The sequence below is a fragment of the Camelus ferus genome, chromosome 33 (genome assembly GCF_009834535.1).
Source record: "Camelus ferus isolate YT-003-E chromosome 33, BCGSAC_Cfer_1.0, whole genome shotgun sequence".
Lineage (NCBI taxonomy): Eukaryota > Metazoa > Chordata > Mammalia > Artiodactyla > Camelidae > Camelus > Camelus ferus.
In genome coordinates, this window is record NC_045728.1 from 7,451,009 (window position 1) to 7,470,475 (window position 19,467).

The following is a 19,467-nucleotide window of genomic DNA, read 5'->3' on the forward strand; positions in this document are numbered from 1 at the left end:
CTTAAGTAACTCAATTTAGAGACAGAAACCACAATGGAAGTTGGAAAATATTTTCAAACTGAATAAAAAATGAAAAAAAAAAATGCTGACCATTGTGTGGTGTAGCTAAAGCAATTTCTGGAGGGAAATTTATAATTTAAAATCTATACATTAGAGAAAAAAAAGTTTAACATCAACAACACATGTTTCTCACCTTAAAAATCTAGACATTAAAAAAGCAAACTGAATCCAAAGTAAGAGGAAAGAAAAAAGTGATAAAGATGAGAGTGTAAATTAATGAAATAGAGTATCAATAATTAGCAGAGAAAATCAATTAAAACTTAGAATGTGGACTTTTTAAGAGATTAAGAAAATTGATAAAATTCTAATTAGGCTCACTAAAAAAAGATGTAAGACAAAAACTGACAATATCAAGAATGAAAGGGGGGCAATCACTACAGATTCCACAGATATTAAAAGAAAAATTATTATGAACAACTTTATGCCGATAAAGTCGATAACTTCAAGGAACTTCAAGAAAATTCTTTGAAAGATGCAAATTAGTAAAACTTACAATAGAAGAAATAGAAAACTAAATAGTCCTAAATCTATTAAAGGAATAGAATTTATTATAAAATTCTTCCCACAAAGGAAATTCTAGGCTTTAATATTGAATTATTCTAAACATATAAGGACAAAATAAACAGTGATATGGAAAGAGTAAACTGGAGTGCAAGAGTTCAGCTTATTTAAATCCATTTTCATTTCTTTTTTCCCTTGAATGTACAGAAACATTAGCTAATTTTCACATTAGAAATTCTTTTTTTGGCTTCTGCGAATTTCATGAATTCAAGAAATATTTACTTAACCTTTGACTATTCTATCTTTAAATATTTTTGCTTAGAACAATTCATCATTCCTCTTGATCAGAGTATCCTAATTTGTATTTTGAGCCCTTTCTTGAAAGCTCTGAACCTCTCCTGCCAACTTTTTACTTGTCTTTCCCTTTTGAGGATTTTTGCCCGGATTTTATCATCTAGACTAAAATCTAGCTCCTCGTCTTCTCCACTCCTTATTTATTCATTTCTGCCATCCTGCTCATGGTTCCCTAGGTTCAAAATTTTAGTCAGATTTAATTTGTGCTTCTTTCTTCTCTTTCCTTCTCTCCCAAACCATAGAGATACTAAGTCCTTTTCTTCCATGCTCTTATCTCTTGATACAGCTTTTACTTTATTATTTCCACTGCTTATGAAACCTGAACTGATTTTCCAGCTTTCAGTTTCTCCCTGTTAGCTAATCCTGTAGATCATCTAAATGATCTTTTTCTAAAATCTTTTTCATCCACAGATACAGATGTGAATAATAATAATAATAATAATTACAATAACAACAATAATAATTTACAACAACATAATGCTTTTTGTATCTTCTATGTTCTATATAATGGAAACTACACCATTTATGATTATTATTCCCATTTTTAGATACATTATTTGAAATGCAAAAGAGGTTAAAGCTCCCAAGGCCACACAGCTAGTGAGTGTCAGAGCCAGGAATTGTAGAGGTTGGTTTGATTCCACACACAGTTTCCCATTTAACTGAGATATATTTTACAGTGAGAAAGGCTGCTACATATATAGATATAGATATAGATATATAGATATATATAGATATATATAGATAGATATAGATATATATGTAGATATATATATATGTATTTACATGCAATATAATGTATATGTGCAGTTGAACTGTAATAATTCTACACAATAAAACTTTTTGAAAAAGGGGGAAAAAAGGCTGCTACTAATAATTTTGGAGGGGACAACAGATGCTAACTAGGGCCAACACAAATGAACCAGAACTTGTAATACCCCACTAATACTGTCCTCTACTTATTCCTCAATAAAGAAAGGGAACGATTGGGCAATCTGTTTTGGGGACAAAGAAGATGTGTTTATTTTTGTACTTGTTGAGTTCAGGGTGACAAAAGAACAGAGCATGCTGGAACATTTTAACTGAGAGGTTATACATACAGGACAGGGAAGTATCAGAAAGATGATAATTAAAGGTACAAATTTGAAAACTAACCATGTAGATGATGTTGTTGAAGTCATGGATGAACTCACCAATCATTTAAGGAAGAAAAGGCTTAGATGGTTGAGGACTGAACACTGGAAATTTTGAAACATGAGGAGAATAAAGAGAAAAAGAGACAGAACAGGAGATGCCTCTATTAGGCTATAAAACCCTTTAGGACAGGAACCATTTCTTTTGAATTGCTTTACCTAACATTTTGATATGCCAAAGATATACATCAAAAACCAACTGAAAGGTGGGGAGGTATAGCTCAGAGGTAGACTGCATGCCTAGCATGCACGAGATCCTGGGTTCAATCCCCAGCACCGCCATTAAAAATAAATAAATAAATAAACATAATCACCTCTCCTCCGTCCTCCACCAAAAACAAAACAAAACAAAAACCAATTGAACATTAAGTATAATACAGAGCATATGACTTCTGATGGATGGATTTAATTTTATGCCTGTCCTTGGAGCCTAACTGAAATCATATCAAATGATGACATTTCAGCTGCCATCTCTTCTCTCTGTGCAGGCTCTCTGACTTTTTTGGTTGGAATTATGGCTTATTCTTGTATTTCTCTTGTGTGGAGTGAAGGGTACTGACCTTAGCACCACTCTGGTGTTGCTTAAAGGCCTATCAGACATTTGAGGGTTAAATGGATGTGTATGAGGCACGTATACATAGACATTGTATTGTACAGACATTTTCCACATGAGTATGTTATAATCCATGTTTCATTATATATTTTAGTGTTAGCAGTAAATAGACAAGGAATCCTATTATACAGACATTCAAGTTTTGGGAAAGAGTTCTGTGGCAAAAGTAACTTAATCAAGAATATTTACTTCTATGTTTCTCTCTGCTTGTACTGGAGCAAGTCAACAGTGAAGATGACTTTAGAGAAGTCCTAGTTCACTTGAAATAAAACCTTGATGCATTTGAAATAAAATTCCCATGGAAACCATCTGTGAAGAGACAAAAATCTCAGAAGAATTTTCCCTGGTGTTGAATCATGAATTCCTAGAGGAAAGTGAAGATTTAATGAACCCCTAAGGTCTTCTTTGCCCTTGGGTCTTAAGGAGAGCTTACTTGTGGTGCTTATTTTAGTTTTTTTTTTTCATAATGGATTATTTTTCTCTATTTCCTAAATACGTGTAGTGGGATTGAGAATAGGGATGGGGATTCATTTGAGTCACTGTGGGCTGTGGACAATTCTCAGTGTAAACAGATAAGACTCCATCACTGCTGAGTCTTAGCAAGTCCTTACTGATGTATGTGCACATACTCATAAACATACAGTGGTTTTTAGGTGTTTCAGTTGGACTTGGCTGGAGGAAAGTGGACTTCTGCTTTTGTGTTTTGATTTCCTAACTTCTCCAAGAGGACTCCAGCCCTTAACTCAGACCAGAAACATATATAACTCATCTGCTAACTGAGACTTGAATTTCCCCAAATAGAAATTTATTTTGTGGATAGAAAATCTGCCATCCTTAATATATAAAAGCTCCTGGTAAAGAGTGTAGAATGCAAATTGCTACTCAAAATTTTATTAGTCTTTGTGTCAGTTTCAGTAAACCTACATTATGCGATTTATCACTTTATGAAACCTCAGCAAGGTCCCTTGTCTCCCTATCCAGTTACTGTCATCAGAGTTCTCTCCCTCACAGCCAGTAATTTGGGTTAAAGTATTGCATTTAAAGTGCAGGACAAAAACGTGATGCCTCGGAAAGGTGCTGCATTAAGCCATGAATGTGCCATGTTTTATCAGAGTGACTGATCTTATCAAGAGAAGTTTTTCAGGCTGTCTTTCAAGTCATTGCTCAAATGTCAGATTACTCTAAAGTTTAAGTATGTAACCTTTGCCTTTTCTATTCCTGTATCATAATCATGCTTTCCTTTTCTTCATCACACTTTTCATGTTACATGTTTTACCTCTTTCTTTCATATATTTTTTGTCTTATTCCATTTGAATGAACACTCCATGAGGGCAGAAATCCTTTTTTTTTTTTTTTTTTTTTTTCTTTTTCACTGAAGGATCACTAGGTTCTTAGAAAGGTTTCAGAGACAGGGTGTATATTCAATAGGGACCTGTTGACAGACAGTGTTCTTATTCAAAATCTTTCATCAACCCCTCTTTATCTGACAGACTGGCTACAGAGCCTGTTCTCCACTTTTAGGTCTTGATAAAAGTTGCTATTAGTTATCTGACAAGTATTTGTTTTAAATAATCAAGCTTAAATTGCATGATCAAGTAATGGAGTAAAACCTGAGAAAGTTACTTTAGTTTTAAGGTTCAAGAAGGTGCAAACAATTCTTGGTATATGTTGGACGTGATTGAAATAATAAATATCCTCCTCTGAAGTCCAGTCCTCTAATTTTATCTTGGCTGTAACACTTTCTGCATTGCAAGTAAAGTTATGTAAGTACTTTAATCAGTCAAGAATCTCAGAGATCCTAGAAAGTAAAAAATGTTGCTTCAGAGATTTCATTGTAATGTAGCCCAGTGATTAAGACTAAGAAGTTTGGAGTTGGACAGAGCAGGTTTTGACTCAAGATTCTGGAACCTTCTAGTTGTGTGTGATCCTCCATTTTTAAAGTCCAGATTAATAGGTCTAATACATAAGGTTGTTTTAAGGAATAAACAAGATAAAATTACTTGTGCATTCCTTTAGATACTTGGTGTCACTATGAGGTTCCTGGGTCACATACAGTGTTTGGTATACAGTAAGTGCCCAATATATAGGATAGCAAGAATTATTTCCCCCACATTGCTTTGCTCTTAATTGTGCTTAAAAAGATGTAACTTGAATAAAGGAATAGGTCATTAAAATACATGTTAAACATTATCAAAGATGTAAACACACATGTCTTCATCCTTGGGGAAGGTGGACTCTGGAGGAGCGATCCTGAGGGAATCTCTGCAGTGAGGTCACTGAGATCTCAAAACCAGAATAAAACTCTTTAGTTCCCTGTTATCCATGGGCATTAGGAAAGGAATACTGTTTCATCTCTCAAAGCTGGACAAGATGCCCAGGGCAAAGCCACAATCGGAGATCATGTTCTGCTCATCAAGAGAACCAAGATAAACTGGAGGTTTTGATCCTTAAAGTAGACATACAGAAGCAGCAGCCTCTGAGCTCTGAGCTTTCACCCTCTTTTCACCAGGGCCATTTGAGTGTCCATGAAAGAGATGGATGAGAGCCAGCAGAGCACAGAACTGTGACATCAAACAGAAGGAGGGTGAGTGCCTGCCTGACCTGGTCCGTCCTGTGGCAGAGTGGTTGAAAGCTCAAACTCTGTGAGCCAGACAACTTGAGTTCATCTTCTGTTGCAATTTAGAAGCACTGGGACTTGTGCAAGTCACTTAGGCCCAGTGTCTGCATCTGTCAAATGTTACTGAGCAGTTAGAACAATGCCCATTCTGTAGTTAGTGCTTAGTAAATGTTTATTTTCTTTTCTTCTCCATTTCAACTCCATAACTTCCATTAACTTCCATAATACATAGCCTCTGTTTCTTTCAGTGATTCTTTTCTTTTTCCCTCATAGATTCTCCTAGAAAAGAATGGCTGCAGATAACACCTCCTCTGTGACAGAGTTCATCCTTGCAGGCTTAACGAACCAGCCAGAACTCCAGATCCCCCTCTTCTTCCTGTTCCTAAGTTTCTACGTGGTGACTGTGGTGGGGAACCTGGGCTTGATAACCTTGATTGGACTGAATTCTCACCTTCATATTCCCATGTACTTTTTCCTCTTCAACTTGTCCTTCGTAGATTTTAGTTACTCCACTACCCTGACCCCTAAAATGCTGATGGGTTTTGTCTCAAAGAAGAACATCATTTCGTACGCAGGGTGTGTGACTCAGTTTTTTTTCTTCTGTTTCTTTGTGTTTTCTGAATCCTACATCCTGTCAGCAATGGCATATGATCGCTATGTTGCCATCTGTAAGCCACTGGTGTATATGGTCACCATGTCTCCTCAGGTGTGTTTATTCCTTTTGTTGGGTGTCTATGGGATGGGAGTATTTGGGGCTGTGACCCATATGGGAAACGTAATGTTTATGACCTTTTGTGCTGATAACCTTGTCAATCACTTTATGTGTGACATCATTCCCCTCCTTGAGCTGTCCTGCCACAGCTCGCACATAAATTTGCTGGTGGTCTTTATTGTCGTGACCATTGGCATTGGGGTGCCCATCGTGACCATTTTTATCTCTTATGGTTTCATTCTTTCTAGCATTCTCCGTATTAGTTCTACTGAGGGCCGATCCAAAGCCTTTAGCACCTGCAGCTCCCACATAATTGTGGTATCTCTTTTCTTTGGGTCAGGAGCTTTCATGTATCTCAAACCACCTTCTATTTTACCCCTTGACCAGGGGAAAGTGTCCTCTGTATTCTATACTGCTGTGGTGCCCATGTTAAACCCATTAATCTATAGCCTGAGGAACAAGGATGTCAAAGTTGCTCTGAAGAAAACCTTGAGCAGAAGAATCTTCTCCTGAAAATGACTAAGAAAGGGGTTTCAAAGCTTTGTTTACCAGTGTTTCTTTGATTTATTTATTCTTTTCAATGAAGGAAACAAGTGCCAGTGCTTGCTCTCCTATACTTAGAGGAAGTTTTTAACTTACTCTTAAGCATTCTATTTTCTCTACTCCTTGCTCCAGTCAACTATTCCAATCATTCTTTGTTTTATGAGAACTGTTTCCATAGTCATAGAGGCTTACTCTTAAATAGGTCTAGAAATGATTTAATTCAGCCCCTCATATGACATTTTACACGCTGGAGACTCATAAACATTCAGAGGTGGCCCGGGAACACACAGGTATCTGGTGTCAGAGGTGGGATTGGAATCTAGACCCTTCAATTTGAATCCACTTTGTTCTGCTTTCCTTTAGCCATGCTTTCTAAGATTTCATTTCAAAGGTGTTTATTTTTAATTCTGCATTTAAAGAAAACTAATTCTATCTACAGCGATGTCATACAACTTTTCAAGGGTTAATGTTTGGAAAATCATTTTTGTAAGAATGTTGGAGGTAAAAAATTTGGTGATTTTGTCTTGTCAAAATGATAAAAAAATGGTTTAATATTTCTGGGTAGGAAATAAAGTTCCATATAGAATCAAGCACGTTGTCCACTGAGGATGGCATACAGATCTCTAAGGACACAGGCTAACTTATTAGGCCTTCTAATGGAGAGAGACACAGATTTAGGGAACTTAAAGGTGTTGGATACAAACTTTACTCATTATTTCCAGACTAATATGATGGAACCTGGAGCCTCACTTCTTGGGTCTGAATGATGTAACTGAGTAATAGATAGCTCTGGGTGGAAGTGAGCCGTTAGAGTGGCATCAACCAGTTATCAGGAAGGACACTGCATTTTAAGGCATTGCATGTAGCTATGATCTTTTAATAGTAGCTCGAACTTAGGGGAAACAGATGCTGGTCTCAGGACAGGTCATATATTCACAGTATTGGGCAAATCAAGGTACAGCTTTACAAAAAGACCCAGAAGAACAATTTTTTTTAACACATTATTAGAAGTAATAGTATGAGAACTGTTTGCAAGATACTTTGACTTACCAACTTTTCTTAGGGAAAGTTCTCTTCCACTAGAAAAAAGGAAAAGTTTGGATAAATGTTTAGTTTTGTCCTCTGACATGGTTGTTCAGTGAGGATGTAATAAAAAGAATGAAAGTGTAGGGGAGGCTTGTGCTTTAGACTATATGGCAGAAGGCAAGATAGCTGAATTCAGGATATTTATGGGTTGATGGTGTAGTAGGGGTGATGGAGAATCAGTACAATATTGGTAAGTGAAAAAGCAACCCTTCTCTCTTTTAAATTGAACTGTAAGTTACATACAGCAAAGTGCACACATCTTAAGGGCTCAATGAAGTTTTTTGTATACATAAGGCTATGTAACCACCACCTAGACCAAGATACAGAAGTGCTTTTTTTTTTTTATATCATTTCAGAATATTCCTGCCTGCCCCTTCCCGGTAAATATTACTAGTCACTTCTCTTTCTGGAAATATCTTCTATTCTTACTTTTATCATTACAGATTCATTTTGCTCATTTTGTTAAATATTGCATTTACTTTTTTTTTGAACATTTGGATTCTTTCTCTCAACACAAAGTATAGTGTGAGATTCATCCATAACATTGCATGCATAAATATTTTGTTCTTGATTACTGCTGTTTTGTATTCCATTGTATGGATATAGCGCAATTTATTTTTCAATTATTCTTTTAACAGACATTTGGCATGTTTCAGTTTCTGCATATCATTAATAAAACTGCTATGAACATTCTTGAGCGTGCTGTTTATTTGGAATTTACACTCATTTCTCTTGGGTCTCTAGCTAGATGCAGATTACTGGGTTCAGGATAGGCATACTTCTAGGCTTCTTAAATACTAGTAAACTGTATTCCAAAAGATTTAAATTGATTTGCATTCTGAACAGTTTCCAGGTAAGGATGCTCCTCATTCTTCTGAACATTTGTTATTTTCACTCCTTGTCATCTTAACTACTCTTTTGGGTGTATAGTGCATTATCACTTTAGGCTTTTTTTACATTTCCCTAATAAAATAATGATATTGACCACGTCTTAATATATTCATTAGAATTTATATAACAACTTTGTGCAGTGCCTGTTTAACTCCTTTGTCCACTTAAAAATAATGTGTTAGTCTTTTTCTTATTAATTTGAGTTATTTTTTCATACATATACATTGCATTTAGTTTTGTTCAGCCTGTGGCTTGCCCATTCACATGGCTATTCTTAGTGATTTTTTTTTTGGTGTTAGATCTTTTAATTTTAATGAAGTTCAGTTTATCATACTGTTAGCGCTGTGTCCTGTTTAATCTTTGCTTATTACAAAATTACAAATATATTCCTATGTTCTCTTTTGAAAGCTTTATTGTTTTTCCTTTGACAGGTATATTTTTTTATCAATTTCAAATTAGCTATCATGTCTGGAGATAGTAAGTTTATTTTTTTCATAAAGATATTAAATTGCTTCAAGATAATATGGGAAAGGCCATCTCTCCTCTTCAAGTTGTACTGGTTGTATTTATATGGATCTATATGATGACCATGTGACAATGTTTTTATGAGACTAGTTGGAGAGAAGTTGGCTTGGGGCTGAGGTGCTGTATTCTGCCAGCTATATAGTGTTGACTAGAGTTGTTAATTCTTGTCTTGTTTTGAAGTGGACATTATATTTATTCCTAGGAATTTGGTATCTTTTGCTGTTTTAAATGGATTTTAAAATTTAATTTTCAATTGTTTATTACCAGTATATAAAATACAATTAATTTTACATATTGATTTTGTACTCAGTAACCGTGCTAATTTTGTTTATTGATTCTAGTTATTACTTTAATTAACAAAAGAGGAAATAGGAAACCTTATTTCTCTTTGTATTTCTACATACACAATCATGTCATATGCAAACAAAACCAGGATTGATTATTTCTTAATGATCTTTTATTTTCCTCATTGCACTAAGACATCCAATACAGTGATGAGTAGAAACAAGAATAATGGACATCGCTATCTTGTTTCTGACCTTGGGGTAAAAGCATTCAGCCTTTTACTGAATATGATGTTTGCTGTTGACTGTTTTTAGATAGCAATGATCAGATTAAGAGTGGGTGATTAACTTTCATTTAAAAACTAGTATTTTTTTCTAGAAAATACATGTGCATAGTAAAAAATTAAACAGTTCAAAAAAGAATGTAGGAAAAATAAGCCTTCTTTTTCCCTTTGGTTCTCCCATGCCTGTATTCTTCCCTTAGGTGTACCTATTTCTAGAAATAATGTAGGCATATACAGGCATATCTCTATATTTATTTATACTTATTTACATTTCTATCTATATATTTATGTCTAAGACCCCTTTTTGTTTTAAAGTTCTATAAAAGGGCATTTAAAGATGCAACTTCCAATAGAAATCGTTTAAATAGGAGTGAGTAGGGGACATTGTTGAGCAGGAAGAAGAGGAATCAAACTCAGAAGAGCCATGGGACAGGATGTGAGTAGGAAAGAAGAGAAAAGAAGAGGCAACACGGCAAACTCAGGGTAGCTTCGGCTCTGGTAACATTTTAGATTCTCCTGATTTTCTGTCCCCACCCTATGGTTTGATTTACTTATACCTTTGTTTGCTTGTTGCTCTGTTGAGGGCAGAGCCATTGAATGCTTACAGTGCCAGAATGGCAAGCACTTTCAATTCAACAGTATTTATATATTTGCTCACTTATCTATTTAAAATTAAACAAGGGTTGGTTTCAGCTTCAAGAGGTAGAGAGCTTGTAAGTCATCACACTCATTCTCACAATAAGAAAAAAATTTGAACGAACTGAAAATCAACAACTCTTCTTAGGTCCAGCAGAGAATTGAGGTTACAGGACAAAATGACTCCCTGAAAACTGGAGAGAGAGGTAAGAATACAGAATCCCAGCTCACTTGGAGCAGGAGCTGCTGGAGCTAGCGTTTGTGCATCGGTAGCAACACCTAAATGGTAATTGATGAGTTTCTGGAGGCTGATTATGGACTAACTAGAAATATAAAAAGCTCATGGAGACTCAGTCTCAGAGAAGCCACTACACTTTTGTGAATTTTACCTCCAGGAGCACCACCAGGTTCTCATGGTGAAGATTGAGGGAAAATCTCCTTCAGCTTTAGGTCGGGGTTGGGGGTGGAGTAACCACTCTGAAACATACTCAGTGCCTTCTGTCCTCCGCCTGCCCTCAAGGATATTACTTTACTAGAACCTAAACTATGTTGGAGGTGAGAAATACCGAACTCCTGATCTTCCTGTTCCCTTGAATCTTCCCGTCCCAATAAGTCTTCTTTATAACAGGGTATAACCCACTGAAAGAGCTGCAAGGCTCAGACTCTAATTAAGAAAGAGTTTCTAAGGGGAGAGAAAAGGACACTAGAGAAAACTGAAGCCTCAGACACCTACAGCTATAGCAAACAGTAAGCACAGCACAGCTCCTAGCCAGATACTCCCAACAGTAGATAAACACCTTTATGAAATGTCTCCTCTTTGCCAGACACACTGTACTAGAAAGGCTATAAATAGCTCATGAAAAGTAACCACCCTGGTTATTTAAACGCAGTTTACATTTTTACATTATTCTCTTCTTTCTGCTTGCCTCTCTTAGGATGACAGTGAAAGGCCATCGTACATCTACCTTTTCTTCCTATTTTTCTCTCTGGGCACATAAACCTTCTGCACTAAGACTTGATCTCATTAATTTTACCACATTTTTGGCATCTGCGAAATCAGAGGACAGAAATTAGTGTTTTGTGAAGCAGATAAGACACTTTGTCCTTTATAATAAATCTTTGAGAGATTTGTAATGTAAATGCCCATTTCTTCCTTTTCCTTCTTAAGATTAGGTGCCTCTACTATGTGCCCCCACACCACCCTTCGCTTAACCTGTTAGCACATTTCCTGCACCATAAAGCAGTCGCCTATTTGTAGGGGCTGATCCTTACACAAGAATATAAATTCAAAGAGGGCAGTGTCTGCGGTGTCTGGCTATCGCAACATGGCTGGGGAGAGTAACCGGTACACAGTAGATGCTGAATAACTGTTTAGTGGGGGAAAGAATGATGGTTCCAGGAGACCAAGGGGACTATTTTTCAAAAGGCTGTGTCTGATTTCCAGACCTACGATTTTAGTCACACTTGAAGAGAACACATAGCATTTCAAAACAGAGGTGAACGGTGCACCTTCCCCTCAGCGGCTGCTCTCTGTTCTTGCTAGTTCCTCTGGGTACGGGCTGCCTCCCACCCTCCTCTGACTCTGGATAAGAAGGATCTTTTCCTAACTCAGTGACACTGGTCGAAGAGCTGATGCACACTGCCAGAAATTAGCCTTGTTAGGGCGGCATTTTGTAAGAAGTGCAGATTCTACTTAAACGTTTTTGTCAACTCTCATCGCCATAAACTCTCAGTTTACCTTACATTTTTGAGCTGACTTCATTAATGCTGAGGGAGCTGGAGTAGTTATGCTTTCACACTACTCAGTCACTCATTCTATGTGGCCTTCAAAGCAACACACGTTTTCAGGAACTTCTGTCTCTCCTGTGCCTGCAAACAAGTCTCCAGTATCCCGAGCATCTCCAGCAAAGAGAAGCAGGGATAGGGGCTGGAATTTTGTGAACGCTTACTTGAAGCTGGCACACATGAAAATTTGATAAAGGGATCTGAGGGACAGTATGAAGAACTGACAGTATGTAGTACACTTCCCAGCAGACAGAAATGTTTTTATGTTCTGCTGTCATGTTAGTGAAAAAACAATAACAAAAACCACATTGCAGCTGAATTGTCCATTTGTCCCTTGAGCTTTTCCACCTACTGGTGCACTTCTCTACGTTCTAAGGTTCTTACGTTGGGTGAGGTTTTGGTTGTGGAATCAGTTGCTCCCTTTTATAATGAAAGGCAACAGACCTGTTTTGCTATTAGTGGTAGGTATCCTGGTTTCTGCTAACTTTGCTTTTCCCAAGGCATTTAGATCTGGAACAACTGATTCCTTCACGTATGCTGACCTTATTCCAATTCTGACAAAAAAACAAAAACAAAACAAAAAACTGGCAGTATTCTACAGACTTAATCTTGCTAGGCGAACGTGGATGTGTTCTTGCTGCTCCCAGCGTTCTGTCTTTGCCCAGGATATGTGAGCAGCCTGCATTTTATCAGTTTATTCTTTCTGTCCGTTTGAGTCTCATATCCAGGGCTGTGCTTATGCCTCTGCTGATTATCCCCCTTTTGTCCTTCCAGATCCAGTCTTCGCACTTGTGCATCCTGCTCTGTCCTCTGGGAGTCTAACTGCGACGGGCTGCAGCAGCAGACTCTTGCCCTCAGTCTTCAGCAAACGAGGTGGGAAAGGGAGAGTGAGGACAGGGTATTCATTCCTCCTGCCCCTCCCTGTGGGAGTGCCATGGGCTGCACCATCCACCAGGAGTCCCACTCAGGTGAGCAGCCCTCCCCTCACACCCGCTCTCCTTGCCTCATACCAGGCCTCTGGGTGGTACCAGTCCCTGCATTACCCCTGTGGTTTGCCTCCATCCAGCTACAACCTTGTAAACCATATGGCTTTGCTCTTTTTTACTCATTAGAGATACGGCAGGCACGGGTCTGCAGCTCTGTTCTGTCTTTTACTAACCAAGTGTATTTAAGCCAATTATTTCACTTCGTTAAACCCAGTTTAGTTACCTGTAAAATAGAAATAATACTAGTGTCATAAGGCTGCTACTAACATTAGTGTACATAATTTGTGGAAAGCATTTTGCATAGTGCCAGAAACTTCCCTTTTCCCTCTGATTTTCTTCCTTTCGAGAGGAAATGTGAGGTTTCACATTCCACATACAACTTAGTGAAATTTGTTCTTGAAAATCTATACGCTGCATAAAGACAAAAACGGGATCCACTTCCTGAGTTGCACAACAGTGAGAGGTTGGTCCTATTACCCCATTTAACAGATGAAGTGACTGAAGTTTAGGGCCTTTAAGTAACTTGATACTCGTAGCTAATATGCCAGAATAATTTTGAAATATTAGATGTTTTTTCTTATTTCCCCTCCTCTCTCACAGGTACAGTTTTGCAATTTTTCTGCCCTTCCCTGGGCTGGCAGAAATCTTAAGATTTACTCTTTGGCGAGTTTGAACCAGAGGGATCTTGGACTCTGGACACCAGGCACAGGTACGGGGAAGGGGACTGAACTGAAAAGACAGGGACTACGTTACATTCTTGGACTTAATCACCAAACTCTCTGAGTCCCGGCAGCATCATTATTAAGGCTACTCTCCCTCCACTCTTAAGTGAGGAGATAGGGGTCTCCTTGCTGGTGACACCGACCAGCCTATGAGGAAAGATCTGTAGATATTGAAGTCAGGGCTTCTCCAGGAAAGTAGCCCATGTGATCCATTGAAGGGTGAAGTCCTCCTGTTTCCAAGTGTGGCCCCAACCCACTGAGCATCCTCAGGACGCTTAGGACATTCTTAGTTTCAAGAGAACAGCCGAGGATCAAGCAGCACTTGAAGAGGGGTTATAATGTGAACAGAGGACACTCGATGACGCTGCCACTGCTGTCGCACACAACACACGGTATCTAGAGGCAGACTGTGAATCTAACACAGGAAAGCGGGACCTGTCATCTTGTCTCGGCCAGTCTTGCCACATTTGTGGTGAAGCTGGGCAGTTCCGATACGGGCTGACCGCAAAGGCACCCTGCCAGTTACTGAAGTTACTGGGAAAGAAGCCCTGACGGGAAGCCCTGGGACAGGAATGCTCGTCGCTGCCCTCCGCTGGATGGAGGATGAGAGCTGGGACACAACCCACCGGGAATTCCCTGGGGCCTGCTTCTTAGGCTCCTTCCAGATCGTCACACTTGGCAGGCACTGTCCATCTCCTGTGCCCAAGCTTTCTGGTTGGGCCTTGCTGTGCCACGGTAGGAAAGGGGACAGCACTCACTCTTGTGTTGGCCCCAGGCCAGCTGGATGCGCTGCCTCAGGCTTCTGGTCTGGGAGTTCTCTTTCCATCCAGCGGCTGGCTGTGCCTGCTGCTCTGCATTTTGGCACCGGTGCTCCTGCAGCATGATGCTGGCGTCTACTTTCTGGGATGGGTGACATCTTTCAGAGGATTTATAGTCTCAGTTTCGAGCTTAGATGCAGAGATGTGGTGTAGGTTAGGAGCAGTCTTGGAGGAAAGAAGTGAATACAGTGGGAAAGCCCTTGGCTTTGGTTTTCCCTCATTATTCCCCAAGAAAGAGAAACTAGAGGCACTGATGTTTTCCCCTACTTTATGGTAAAGAAACAGGCAATGTGAGGTCGATGCCCCTCTGTGGGTAATTTAGAAGCAAACAGCATTACAAGATAAAAGAGGGGTCAGGTCTCCCAGCTCCCAGCTCTTCCACATTGCCTTTAACAGGGATTGTGGAGAGGCTGAATAAATCAAGAGCCCAAACAGTACGAATAATAATGGTTTAGATGGGGTTTATAGGAGATGGGAGGAAATGCAGAGAGCAAAAGAAGCCGCATTTATCCAGCACATACTACGCACCAGGCAGTGTTAGGCACTAACAAAATCTAACCAACAGTGTTGGAGATGAGGAGCAAAAAGGCAGCTCAGAGATGGTAACTGTCTTGCCGAAGAACTGAGGCTTCTAAGTCCTGAAGAAAAATATTGTGCCCCAAATAGTAAGAACTACATAATTAGAAATTTTACTTCTCAAGGTAATAAAAACTAACCTGAAGATAAAAATAGCTTGTTTATAGGTCCTTAATTGAGAAATTATGGAGATGATAATAATTTAAGAGATGATAGTTATGGAGGTGATAATGTAACTATCTTACATTTCTTTGGTCTTTTCTCTTTGGTCTCCAAAAGACATGTATGCTTCAGATAAATTTTCTCAAGCTGTGGGCTACAATTCAAAAGTGGACCATAGCAGCAACTCACTGTTGGAGAATTCTTGAGAAAATGCCATATTAGCAACAATGGGAAGCCTGCAGCTATGAATGTGACCATCAGATCCAAGGGATGCACGGGGCACAATCCCTTAGGGTGGGGCCCCTATAGAGGCAGTGGGGTACCTGGGAGCAAGCATGTGCTCTGCAGTTGTGTGAGCAATGAGATGCTACTGAGTGTGGGTCTGCAGAGCTGTCAGGATGGAGTCCCTGAGTGGGCAGAGTGAGGACACGAGGGTTTCAGGCAGCTGGCTCTGAGCACAGAGTGTCTGCAGTTCCAGTACTGGGAGTATTTTTGCCAGGAGCAAGAGACGCTTCCCTAAATAGCATGCCAGGCTGTGGGCCAGGACACTGGTAATTACAGGGAGGCTTGACCTGGGCTAGGTCCTGCTGGTGGAGGATGCAGAGACTGGGACTTCAGCTGGGACTGGTGCCAGGCTGCTCCCTCTCAGTAGGTGGAGCCCTGTGGTTTTACGCTGCCCTTTCATTAATGAGGTGTGTAGGGGAAAGGGAATGTTGTAGGGCCAGGCCGTCCATTTAATTGCCGTGGGACTTGGTTTGATTTTTTTTTTTTTAATGCATTGAAGGCTGTCATTTTGTTGTTTGGGATGGGACTGGAGATTCAAACTCATCTAAGACTGCTTCCCCTCCCAGGACACTCTGTCCCGGGGACACTGGCTCTGGGTCCTGATTCATCCCCCAGCTCTGCCTGCATTTGGTACACATGTTATCTCCCTGGCCCTGATCTTCTTCTAAAATGTTTCAATCTCACTGTTAGAATTTCCTTCTAGACCCAAAGTTCTTCTGGAAAAGTTAGGGGACGAATGACAGAGTAGAATATTAGAAAGATCATACCTGAAATTTGGAGGCAAAAGACTCCCACTGGGGTTGTAGAAGTTATATATGCCCCAGCTCTCTTTATTTTTTTCGTAAAACAGGAAAATCGTACATCCTCCCAGAGTTGCAAAGACTGATTAAAATATGATATGAAGTAGGTTTTAAACCGTACAGCGGGGTACATGTGTCAGCTCCTGCTTTAAATGTGGGTTTTGAACTTATAGAGAGAGGCAGGGTGACAGTGGGGGCAGAAGTATTAGAAATACATCCTTCGAGGCAGGAAAATGCTGATGATTTGATCAGGATTGTATCCCTTTCTTGCTCATATGAAAGAGGTTCCCTCTAAAGAGAGGGAGTTGAGGACAGACAGTGGAAGGAGGGGATCTAAAGAAGTTATTTTGGGGGAGGTATTGAAATTTGAAGTGTTATGTTTATGCAAAAGGATTAGGCTGATGTACAAAGAGATTACACGCTCAGAGAAAATGGATTCTCTTTGGCTAAGAATTTCATTACTAGAGTAAGACAACTTGAATTAGCTTCCTGGGTCTCTCACTTCTATGAATTCTAGAAAATTACAAACTTCTGTAAATTTCAACTTCTTCATTTGTAAAATTAGTATAATAGTCTGTTTTGTTAAGAGTTAAATGAGATAAAGTACATAAACACTCAGTACAATGTCTGGCTTATATTAAGCATCAAAGAAAAAACAACTATATTATTGCTATTAATTTGAAAAAGGTCGATTCAAATATTTAAATATTTATTTGTAATAAGCACATGTCAAAATTTTATTTTATTTATTAATGAGACAACCAACAAGAAGACAAAGAAGCTGGTTTTAAGAACAGCTTACACACACACACACACACACGATTTTATATAGGGATGTATAAAATCAAATACATACATGCAGATAGTTAGAAAAAAAATACTGAAAGATTGCCATGTTAGATATATGACTGATTAATGTCCTACAGGGTAATAAAATCATATTCCCTTTAGGGTTAACTTCTTTACTGAACTATGCAAATTATGATGACATCAATTCATGTAAAACTCTCACCTTACAAGGTTATAAAAATGCCTGCCCCTTTATCAGTTGTGACTTGTTAGTTAAACACACTGTGATATTCTCCAAGAGTATCAGATTATGGTCAAATAAGTATTTTGGAAAATGCTCTAGCCTGATATCAAATGATTAATCAATCATCTATCTGCATTTTTCCAGGTTTGAGATACATTTTTCTTTACCATTATTAAAGGCATTTTTGGAAGGGATAACCCAGAAGATACTGAGCAGAAATGAGACAACTGATTATAGGAACTTCCCTCGATCAAACCAACTAGGATCTTCTTGATTCTGAGATCAGGACATTGAGAAGAAATGGGGCCCAAGACTTGGAGCTTTTACTGCCTGCAGCAGTGATCCTCAACCTTGGCTGGCCTTTGGAATCACCCGAGGAGCTTTTAAAAAAAATACTGCTGCCAATGCCCGTCTCAAAACTTCCCATCTAATTGGTCGGTAGTGTGGCTTGGGAATCAGAATTTATAAGGAGCTTAAGGTGATTCCATTGTGCAGCCAGAGTTAAGGAGTTTGGGGCTGCAACTCTCATGAGCACTCTTAAGAGGTGAAAACCAGCCTGTTTCATTAGTTGAGCTTGCTGATTTACTTTACTTCAGAAATCAACTCTCTCTTTTCATCTGGGAAGTCCCCAGTTCTGCGTCTGTGGATTCAACCAACCACCGATCAAAAAATATTCAAAAAGAAAAAAATTCTAGAAAGTTCCAAAAAGTGACACTTGAATTTGCCTCATGCCAGCAACTATTTACATAACATTTACATTGTATTTACAACTATTTACATAGTATTTACATTGTATTAGGTATCATAAGTAATCTAGAGATGATTTAAAGTATACGGGAGGATGTGTGTAGGTTTTATGCAAATGATACTCCATTTTACATACGGGACTTGAGCTCCATGAGTTTTGGCAACCACGGGGTAGGGGGAGTCCTGGAACCAGTCCTCAGCAGATACGGAGGGACGACTGTATATACCCACACATACATGCATAACTTTGCATTAATACATAAAGGCAAACACGTGATTTTTTGTGAATGTGTGCATGTGGTATAAGGCTCAAAATAAGGCCGAGCATTATGTGCTGCCTCAACATCTGAGGGGAACCAGAAGGGCCTCGAATGGTCTGACCGTGAGTTCTCCTCCCCACTCCAGTCCCACTGGTGAGATCTCCCAGGCAAACCCCTCCTTATCATGGGGTCCAGGCACAGCCCCTGCTTACTCCTGAGTATCCAAGAGTTTCCGTGCCCTGTTAGCCTGAGAATGTATTCAAATAAGCCAATTACCTTCTCCTATGGGAACCAGGGGGCATCTCATCCTCTTGATACTAGAAAGCCTGGGTTCATCTTAGCCAGTATGGACTGACTGGATGTTTATCTTCAGAGCTTAAAAAAAAATACTGGTACTGACCATTGGCCAAGGCTATGGAATATGTTTACTAAAGATAAACAGTGCTATGTAACCATGGGTCCCTGAACTGTCTTAGGGCAGGATGTACCAGCCTGCCAACATTGTTTGGTAATACTAATTGGATTATAATAATTCAACAATAATGATAATAATAATAATAGCATCTGGTTTGGCAGAGCCAGGGGCGGTTTCAACACTGCAGGCTGGTAACATAGGTAGACTATGCCTACAAGACCAGTTCATTAAAAGAGAAGCAGACTTGGGACTTCTTGGTACCAAGAAGCTTCCCATGTACGCAGGTGGACAAAGTGCACCTGTGTACTTTGGGAGGACAAGGAAGCCGGTGCCAGACATACCCGGACTCCTTTTCATTGCATACCCTTCTCCTGCTGTTGCTGCATCCTTTACCTGTGATGAAGCTGTTCTGTTGAGTATAAAAGGTTTGAGTCTTGAGAGACTTTTCAGCAATTGAATACTCAAAGCAATTAATGCATAGTTAACACATCGTTTGGTGATATTTAAACCACAGGAGTGGATGGAATTATTCTGGGAAATTGTTTGGGATGAGGGGATAAGAGAGGTGAGGCTGGAAAT

The 19,467-nt window shown here is 39.2% G+C and overlaps 1 protein-coding gene across 2 annotated transcripts; it reads left to right on the forward strand.

The window, feature by feature from the left end:
* The first annotated feature begins 1,392 nt into the window (after positions 1-1,392).
* LOC102510717 (olfactory receptor 8B12) lies at positions 1,393-6,563 on the forward strand. Of its 2 annotated transcripts, XM_006174349.3 has the most exons (3): positions 1,393-1,412; positions 4,594-4,606; positions 5,622-6,563. In XM_006174349.3, the coding sequence occupies exons 1-3, from the start codon at positions 1,393-1,395 to the stop codon at positions 6,561-6,563; spliced, it is 975 nt and encodes a 324-aa protein (XP_006174411.3). The 2 variants fall into 2 exon arrangements, with proteins under 2 accessions (XP_006174411.3, XP_032328337.1); XM_032472446.1 differs by lacking the exons at positions 1,393-1,412; positions 4,594-4,606 and having other exon boundaries at positions 5,441-6,563.
* Positions 6,564-19,467: the final 12,904 nt, after the last annotated feature.

Excerpts from the sequence above, each read along its gene's own strand:
- LOC102510717 (XM_006174349.3), top strand. The coding sequence starts at position 1,393 with ATGCTTTTTGTATCTTCTAT.